Genomic DNA, 9,638 nt, shown 5'->3' on the forward strand with positions numbered 1-9,638 from the left:
TAGATTAAAGATAGATAGACGTGATTTCGCTGGTAGCCTTTGCTTTACTTTGTGTCTCATGTGTGCGCAAAGGCACTTACACATAGGTACACGAAGAAACGGGTGCATATATCCACACAAATACATGGTCCTGTTACTTTAAAGGTCTTATCAGGTGCCCGCGTTCCTCTCTCTACTTTCTTTCTCCTCTCTCAGCTCCCTGTTTAGCACGTTCGTGTTTCACTTCAGAGAAAAAAGAAAAACGAGAGATCTTCTCTATAGCAGTCTCGCTTATTAGACTTTTCTTCTTCTTCTCCATCACTCTGTTGTCATCTTTCTCCTCCCAAGTGTACACGGAAGCGGCGTTTCCTCGAGCCCAAGATAAGAATGAAAAGAAAACGAAGACGGAGAAATGAAAGACGATTCATTCTATCTTCTCCTGCTATGGGTCTCTGGTGTATGTACAGCACGTTAACGTTTGCCCTATAGGGAGAGAGCTCCAAAATCCTACAGATCCACGTGTTTACAAGGTACAAGGATTCCCCCATCTCCTCCTTCTTCTCTTCTCTCAGTCTTACTTCTTTGCACATATGTGTCTTCGCTCTAGCCTCTTTGGTATCTGCATGCATGCGTAGAGAAGTCTTTCAGGGCTGACTCTGTCTATGTGAAGAGAAAAAGTTCCAGGGGGAGGTCATTTCTCAATACAGTAGGAGAAGCTCACTGGTATTCGAGGTGATCTTTTGAAGAAAGATGTCTGTTACGTGACCTTTCTGAAGCTGATATGAAGATTCCTCCTCGTTGTCTTCTTTTTCTTCCTTCTTCATGGAGTCTGCTGTAGGCATGCAGTCAGGGGAGAATCATGGAGAAGGAGCTTTTTTCTTCGTTTATAGATGACTTCTCTCCTCTCTTTTGTTTCCTTCATGTCTTAGATGGTGGCAATTACGAGGATGCCCAGAGTTCTGCTGTCTCCTCTCTAATGGCTCTCTGGAGAGAGATCTCTATGTTTATAGATAGACGCTCGACACTTCTGACTCTACCCCACTACTACTACCTATAGACTACCGAGTTAACAGACACATAAGTACTACTACTACTTATGTGTCTGTTAACTCGGCAGTCTATACATACATGAGCATATACATTTTGTACATGTATATGCATATCTCTATAGATGTATACATATATATATATACATAGTCGCGCATCTGGGTAGACCGACTTGCCTGAACTCTCCACGGATCTTGCGATGTACATCTTTCTTTATCTTTTCGTCTAGGTTGTTTATAGGCCAGTGTCTTTTCCTATGTTTGTCATGTTGATATATCCTTAATTTCTCATTCTTTTCTTCCTCATTCTTCTCTCTTTGCAGTAGGTAGAAACTACCTCTGATAGGACTTCTTCCATGTGAAGAAAGTGCCAGATCACCCTTTTCTGAAGCAATCCTTGGCTCTTTTCTTCGGGGGATTTCACCTGTCTTTCTATGAGAGAAAAAAGAAGAAGAATTCTCTTTCTTTCTCGCTCCTTTCTATCTCCTTCTATCTCTTTTTCTTTCTTTCTCTGATAGGTCTCCTTTCGCGCTGCGCTCTTAGAGTTCTTTCTCTATGCGCCAACGGCGACCATAGGGTATCTATCTTTTCGAGGCTCTCCGACTAAGCAGAATTTCATGATGAATTACGAGAAAGATGATAGCCTTATGCACATCTGCACGCTCCTTCTATCCTTCTCGATGATCCTAGGCGTTCCCTTAACTATCATTCCGACAGTTGACTCGATCTTCAACTTAATGAGAAAGAATCGACTTTCCTCTTCTTCATCCTTCTCGTATGATACAACGACGACTACAACGTCTCCTCCTCTCACGGGAGGAGGAGATGATCTTTCTCACTTCACCCCTTATGGCCACACTTCAAGAGCTTCTTCTTCTTCGTGCAAGAGAGTCTGTCTCCATCCATCTGAAGAAAGCTTGGCGCAGAGAGAAGAAGGTGAAGAGAGACTACGAGGAGGAGGGGGAGAAGGAGCAGGAGGGCAACCATCTCACGCCTCTCGTTATCAGGGGAGCGATGAAGAAAGATCTCTAAGGTCTTCTTGTGCTAACTCTCCTCCTGAGAAAGGAGGGAGAGAAGAAAAGAAGATGAAGAAGAACAAGAAAAAGGATACGAGGGATGGAATGACGGATATGAAGACTCCTCTGCTAAAACATACTCCTGACGCAGTGGTTCAGATTGTCGAGTACCATGGAAGCGGAGTGCTAGGGCGAGATAGAGAGACTTCCCGTGGGCCTTCTAGACGAGGGGGTGAAGAGAAAGAAGAGAAGCATGGAGAAGGAGAGGGGGATCTTGAAAGAGGAAGAAGAAACAGAAAAGAAGAAAACGGCGAAGATGGAGCCAAACAAGAAGGCAAGGGAAGATGTTCTTCATCACACAGAGAGGAGATCTCTCCATCAAGGGAGAAGAAAGAAGATGAGGGAAGAGATGAGGAGAAGAAAAGGAGAGGAGAAGAAAGAAAAACGCTTGTATCTTCATCCGCATCGTGTGAGGGAGAAGACGAGGCAAATGTCAAGAATGATGAGATGAGTTGTACTAGCAATAGAAGAAGAAGAAGGAGAGAAGAAGGTGATATAGAAACGGGACAAGAAAGAGAGAGAGAAGGAGAAGAAGAAGAGAGAGTAGAAGGGAGAATCGGATTTGTGTGTCGTTTCTTCCAAGATCATGAGAAGAACCGCCGGGTGGCTCTAGTCGCGGCGTGTCTCCTTCCTGTTCTTCTTGTCGCTCTCGTCACCGATAAGGCGGCGGACGTTGTCGGTCTCCTAGGAGGTTTCTTCTCTACTCTTCTCATGTGGTAAGCAGAGACAAACGGAGAGAAAGATGAAGAGTAAGAAGAGAAGAGATATACATAGTCTAGTTTGAACAGTCAAAGAAAGAGCATGGAGGAGAGGATTATGGTGAGAGAGGCAAACCATTCGAGAGAATTAGGGTGTGTGTGGCTTTGCTGGTCTTCGCTTTTCTCGTTCTTTCAGTGGGAAGAAATGAGAATAGATTTCCATAGACACGCAAAGAAAGAGAGATATGAAAGCTCTCATCTATTGAAAGCTCTCTACGTCTATAAGGACGTAAGTATATATCCAGCATGTGATATGTACATGTATACATATACAGATATAGGCATGTGTATACATATCTATCCTTCTCCACTGCAGTCTGTCCACCACCTCGTTCTTGGGATCCTACCTGGCTTAAGAAATAAGCGCTATATTCGTTATCTATATATTAGTATAAGGACATGTGTGAATACATGTGTATACATATATCGTATGCATATAGATATCGATATATCTGCATGATTCAAGTGACGAAGATGCTGATGAAGGGCCCCGTCGCCAGATTCTCTCATTTTCTGTTTCTAGTGGATCGCCCAGTCACTCTACATCCTTCTTTCTCTTTTGATTTCTTTCCTTCTTATCCTCTACATATGTCCTTCACAGACTCATACATCCATGCACGCAGACAGACAGACACAGAGACAGACAGACCGATGGGAAGATCCTCTGAGTGGATGGATCTTCAACAGGTCTTATCGGTTTTGTGTGTCCTTGCTTCAGTTTTCTTCCTTCCTTTGTCTACTACCGAGGTATCGGCCGCCTCTATCACAGTCCTCTTACTCGCGTCACTGTATTCTCCTTTCTCCTAGCCGTTACACTGGTAAGCTTTGTTTCTCTTTTAACAAGATCGGATCTAGATAGACTCTGATCCGGTCTTAGTAGGAAAGTGTTCATGAATCGATTTCTCTGTCTGTCTTTTTTCTCTCTCCTTCACTCTCGCTTCTGTCGTTGGCTTTCTCCTTCGCTCACCTTCGAAATTGTCTACTCTTTCCACCTATATGGATAGGGAGATGTGGAGTGTCCGTTGCTTTCTTCTGTCTTTCTTTTCTTCTTCAACCAGTGAATCGTGAACGGATTATATGAGAGGAAGAGAGTCGTGTTTCTGTCGAACTAAAAAAAAAGAAATGTTAGAAAGGGGGGTTGTTGTTATAGCTAGCTATTCTACTGCATCAAATGTACTCCTAGCTAGCTAGCTAGCTGTTGCGTGTCTACCTGGTATGCTAGATCTTGTTGTATGTGATTCGTAATAATTCGTGTAAGTACAACTTGGGTAAATGAGTAGTAGGTGTGAATCTGTCTACAGGTACTATAGTATACCTTTCTTAGGAGCCTCGTGTCTTTCTCCGTGGCGTGTGGAAGTTGAAGAAGTCAGGTGTAGAAGGTGAGAGAGAACATGAATGAAACAGAAAGGGAGCTCGCGCGCTCCTCTTGAAAGAAAAGGAAGAAAGATTTACCTGTACCCTTTGGAGAGGAGATCGGCAATACTACTGGGAATGTGAGGGTGGGTCAAGAATAAGCAAGAAAGGTTGGATAGAATGAATCACGCGGCTTCTTATACATAGAATACTCGGAGAGCTCGAGTTTTATTCGTGATACTTGCAACCGTCTCTTCTTCATTCCAATTAGATTCGTACCCTCTCTTCTTTTGTTCCTCTCTGTCGTTTCTCCATTTCTGTCTTCCATCGTCATCTCCTGTCTTTCTCTGGCTTGTTTTCTTCTGACTGTATGTTTCTCATAGATCGGAATCTCTTCCTCTGTGATCATAATTCTGCAGTCTTTCCATATCTGCTGCGAAGTTCGGCGAGGATCGTCTCCTTCTTCAGGGGTCCTGCTGTCAGGTTCTAGTGACGATAGGATATGATTAAGAAGAAAAGGAGGAGAGAGGAAAGCAGGATGTATGGGGAGTTGGTGCTTACAAGATTTAGTAGAATGGAAGTGACCTCCGGTACTTGTGCTTTGAGAAACGGTTGTCAATCAGAAGGTGCAGGTGAAGATACCCTGCTGCTCTTTGGTCTGTTGTCTCTCCACGAAGAAAGAAAGATAGAAAGAGAAAGAAAGAAAGAATGGACGAAAGAAAGAAAGAAAGATGTATGCAGGTATTCTGTATGTGCACCTACCTACCTCCCCATGGGGTATGCTTAACTTGTTACAGAGAGTTGTCCACCGACTGTAGATAGATCGACGGGTAGATTCTCGATATGGGGTCTTTCAGTTTCTTTTAAATAGCAGGGAGAATACGAAAAGAGGATTCTCTCTCTTTGCTTATTCTTTCCGCCCGGCCAAGGGGTAGAAGATGTGTATGCGTAAGCTACAAGGAAGAGACGTACTTACTTACGTACTTACTTCTCTGTACGAGTCGCAGAGCGGTTTAATACCATTGCTGTACCATGCATACGAAACCTGGCCTTAAGAAGGGTTATTTTCAAGCGCCTTCTGCGTGCCGCGCAGTGCATGCGAGAAAAGTAGATGCATGCATGCCGACGCATACGGATGAATGGTAGTGAGGCAGGCCTCAAGTCCGTATATGGTCATGTATCTACAGTATATGTAGAGATAGGTATATCTATGTATGCCTTGTCTAGTACGTCTGATCACGCCAGCATACATGATCGTGAAGGCATAGATGGGTGGTGACGGTTGAGTGACGCAGGATGACGGGCGCTCTGTTGAAACGAAGCAAGCGTTCTAATGATAAACTTTTGTCGATCTTCACTATTCAAAGAGAACACTTTTTTTTGTCGGAAATCCTTCTCAGTAAGAATGAGCCAGCTCATTGGCGTAATGATATATACTTTTTACAGATTTGGAGGATAACTAAATGTCGCAACAAGTCGTCCTTGGTATCACCAGGAGAGAACCCAGGGGTTGTTTGTTTCCTATTCTTGTTCTCTTTTCGAAATGAGCAAGAGTGCTTCTTTTTCTTTTTAAGCTTTTGAAGAAAAATTCTTCTCTTATTGAACGATTATAAGACCTACGACGTGTAGGCTCTCGGATCGCGTCCGAGTGAAACGGGTCAGGAGCTGCACCTCTAGTGGCAAGAGTTTTTGTAAATCACGAATGAATTCTCCGAAAAGTTAAATTGATAAAGGAGTGAGAGTAAAAAGGAGAACTTGTGAGACTGAATAACGGTAAGTATGACAGTTAGCTACTCGGATGACGGTAACGAAGCACTTGTGAGAGTTGGACGCTGGTTCAACAGTACTTGACGCACGCGGGTTTCGCCATTTCCGCGGTTCTTTCCTCCGAGAGCTGAGTAGTTGCCTTCTTTCTCAAGACAGTTGAAACTTTTGCTCCCACAACCAAGATAACTTGTGCAGCTTCTTTCGGAAAAACAAAACGGGAAAGATGCAGAATGAAGGTACGTTTCGTTTCTCAAAGTCGGGAAGGATGCAGCGGAAGGTTTGGGACCCCGCCAACGTGTATACGAAGTAGGCTCGAAGTCCCTCTATATATAGAGAGAGAGAAACTCGCATCCGCTATCTTAAACGGGACCGAGATTCTACAGGATGAGTGTGGTCTTAGACGCCTACTTGATCCGATCTTCCTTCCCTCTGACGAACCACCATAACTGACGTGGGCAATTCATTGCGATCAAACTCTGCGTCAACTGGACAATGGTTGTTCTCATCGCTTCGGCCGCACACGGCTCGCCAGGGTCCTTGAGTGCGTCAAAACAGAGCTTGACCCTTGCCGCACAAGCTAGGGAGGCAACTACTATCGAGGGCCTCGCAGGCATTTGAGCGCCATTTCACCCGCCGGCACAAACCGAGCGAGACCTGTGCGAAAAGAACAAAAAGTGTGTTAGCAGAAAAACAATGCCTGTCGGACGCCCATACTGCTTTGTCCGTCTAGCCTCATATTGCGGGAGGCAGGCTGCGTCAGATTGCGAGAGTCAGGTTCCGTCTTCGTGTCTACGAGAGAGCCTCGGGCCCACCGGTCGTCTCTCCAGACATTGTTCCACATCATCACCTATTGGAGGAGGCCCGCGCTTCTCACCTCGGACAGCTACCTGCGCTCTCGGTAGCACGCAACCGGCCCTTTCCCGTCAAACTGGAGACTATCTTCCCGGGCTATTCAACAGGGCACAGATGTCCGAAGAGAGGTACGACGAGGCAGTACGGCTATTGCGGCTGTTACCCGTCTGTCTTGACTACATAGGTCCTTAGCGATGCCGGTTGGCGGGCTCGCCGGCTTAGTCGGCAGCTCAAGAGCTCCTGCTGGATGGCTTTCAGAAGCCTTCCCGAGACCGGTGGTGTCACGAAGTTTTTCGTAGACCCTGCAACGGCTTTAGCAATGGCAGGGACACGCTTTTTGGGAACAAGTACGACAGCGGGCAACACTTCCGTGATACGCCTGCGCCACTAGAATGCATATGGAGCCCGTCATCACATCGTCGCCTGCTTGCCGCAAACTGGTACGGAAGAAACCGTCTCCCCCTTTCGAAAATCAAACCCTCCCGCATCTCCCCTCCTCTTAGCACCGCAACACTTTCGTGATACGCCTCTGCTACTTAAACGCATATCGAGCCCGTCATCACATCATCGCCTGCTAGCCGCACACGAGTACGGAAGAAACCGTCTCCACCTTTCACAGAGCAAACCCTCCCTCGTGTTCCCATCCTCTCTCCACAGTACCACAGTTGCCTGCTCAGGTGGGTCCCTCTAGAGGACGAGGTCCTATCCGGCCCAGTGCGGCACTTCTGACGGGACACCTTCACCCCATGCCGCAGCAGGTGCGCCGCGCGGCATATAGGGCTGTCAGTGGCCATTTGATCTATGACAAATGCAATCATGCTTTGAACCAAAACGAGTATAAACCTCGTGCTCTGCTCTGTGCTAAAAAGCAAACCGCTGCCTTTTCCGATTCCGACGAATCGCGTACAACGGGAGCTTGGGGGAAAAAAATGAAGATACAGGGATTGAACAGCAGACGCAGCTCTAGGGTACGACTCCAACGCCGGCTATGCACAACGACACCCATGCCCACTGTTACCGGACAGGGAAAAAATATCACCTAAGTTCACTTCGTACATGGAGTACTTGGGATTTAGTACCTGGTGGCAGGGTAGTACACACACGGCACATATACCGCAACATCCTGTTAGTTCAAGATACAACACCTTAGCTGAATCCCGAAAAACGGTCGCCCTTCGGAGACCGAGATAGTGTGCATCCACGCCTTCAGTTTTCACCGTAGCAGTGAGGAGGCTAACCCGGGTTCCGCACTCGACCACTTGTCGGTCAGAAAAATGGCACATTTCCTACACCTGCAGCTAGGAGAAAAAGTGAAACGTGAACCAGGCGAGCCAGCGGAAAGGATGCCGAACTGGAACCCGTTGAGGGCGCTTTTGTCGTCGTCGAAACATCCCCGTTTCCTGGCCCCGGTGTCTGACCGGCGTTCGGGTTTGGCTGTTCTCGATTCCTCTCCATCTTCCGAGCCGGCGCGTAAATGACAACTCGGCAAGGAGGCACACTTTCGGATGGACAATCGAAGCAGAAAAGCCGAGGTCTCTCAGGCAAGGAGTTTAAGCTGAGTTTGTAACTTTTCGTTCCTGAGGAACTTCCAGTAACAAGAAGTGCAGAGTCGACAATCTTATTGATAGGAACTTCCCATTTACAATCATCTCCCGTATACGCTTTCTGAGTCCCCACAGCGGGTACGATGTCCTTTCCTACAGAGCAACTGAAGGTGGCTGACAGATCCGACGAATCGTCCTTCAGGGCTGCAAAAGCGTCCTCCCCAGTGTCGGTGCACGCCGTGACATCTGCACACACCACAAGAGCCGACCAACCACACGAGGAAGAGGCCATATTGCCGATCGCTCTGCATTAGCCGTCTACGGTCACTGGTATCAACACAACAACAAAAACTGTACGTTGTGCGTAAAAGTGACGACGCAGTTGTGCAGAGGCCTGGGTCAGATATCGCCCTCAGCCGGGCAGCGACAGCCCAAGACTCCTGCGCTCTAGAAATTAAAGACAATTGATGAAGATCCAACTGGTGAGTCACTTCACACTAAATCTTGCAAACCCACGACACGGTGAAAGCTCCTGACGGTGAGTGCCTGCATTCTGCGAGGGGATGAGAGTACCTCCATGCCAAACTTCATGGCCATGCTGGTAAATTCGACAGTCGGGCACTTGAATAAGGCGCCGACCACACTAGCTTCAGCTTCCGACATGCAGCCAACGCGCACGGCGTCCAGTACATCACACTCCAGTGCACGCGACCGGCCAGCTTACTTTTCGCCTCTTTCTTTGGTACAGTAATGAACACAGTGCATTTCTTTCCGGCGTCCTGCCCTCCCTGCGTGTCTGCTGCTTGGCAGACATAGCACACTTGTCTGTCCTAAATATATGGGGATGCCGATGTCGAGAGAGCAAAGTAGCCCGGCTTGGTGTTGTCCTTCTCAACTACTTTTCGGATGCCGGGAAGATTAAGCTCCGGAAAGGTATACGGTTTGGTCGTGTCACACGAGCCATCTTCTTTCACCCGGAATAGGGAAGAGACTGCGGGGGGAGAGAGCTTATCGCTTTCTCCCGGGCAACGAAACACAGCCGGCTTTCCTGGTGATGCAGTAAGGTGGAGGCTCCCTTCCTTTGTTCCGTCTTTAGAATATGCACATATCTGCGGCTGAGCCTTGACGTCCTGGATATATTCGATGGATACCGGCAGTTTGTAGGGGTCTAATTCTAAATTAACCGGCCCCGGATTCTTCTTATCTCTTGGTTCGGCACCCGGCCCGGCAGGTCCAGCGACTGTGTAAAGGCTGCCGCAAGAA

The 9,638-nt window shown here is 47.2% G+C and overlaps 1 protein-coding gene across 1 annotated transcript in view; it reads left to right on the forward strand.

Annotated features, from left to right (window-relative positions):
* The window catches only part of CSUI_008213 (transmembrane amino acid transporter protein), a 9,695-nt gene extending 4,010 nt beyond the window's left edge, over positions 1–5,685 (forward strand). Inside the window, exons 4-7 of the mRNA XM_068068348.1 lie at positions 447–509; positions 1,544–2,817; positions 3,578–3,677; positions 4,596–5,685. Of these exons, the coding sequence (XP_067919672.1) occupies positions 447–509; positions 1,544–2,817; positions 3,578–3,677; positions 4,596–4,718 (1,560 nt within the window). The 3' untranslated portion in view covers positions 4,719–5,685. The remainder of the gene's footprint in view (positions 1–446; positions 510–1,543; positions 2,818–3,577; positions 3,678–4,595) is intronic.
* Positions 5,686–9,638: the final 3,953 nt, after the last annotated feature.

The sequence above is a fragment of the Cystoisospora suis genome (genome assembly GCF_002600585.1).
Source record: "Cystoisospora suis strain Wien I chromosome Unknown contig_4543, whole genome shotgun sequence".
In the NCBI taxonomy this organism is placed as follows: domain Eukaryota; phylum Apicomplexa; class Conoidasida; order Eucoccidiorida; family Sarcocystidae; genus Cystoisospora; species Cystoisospora suis.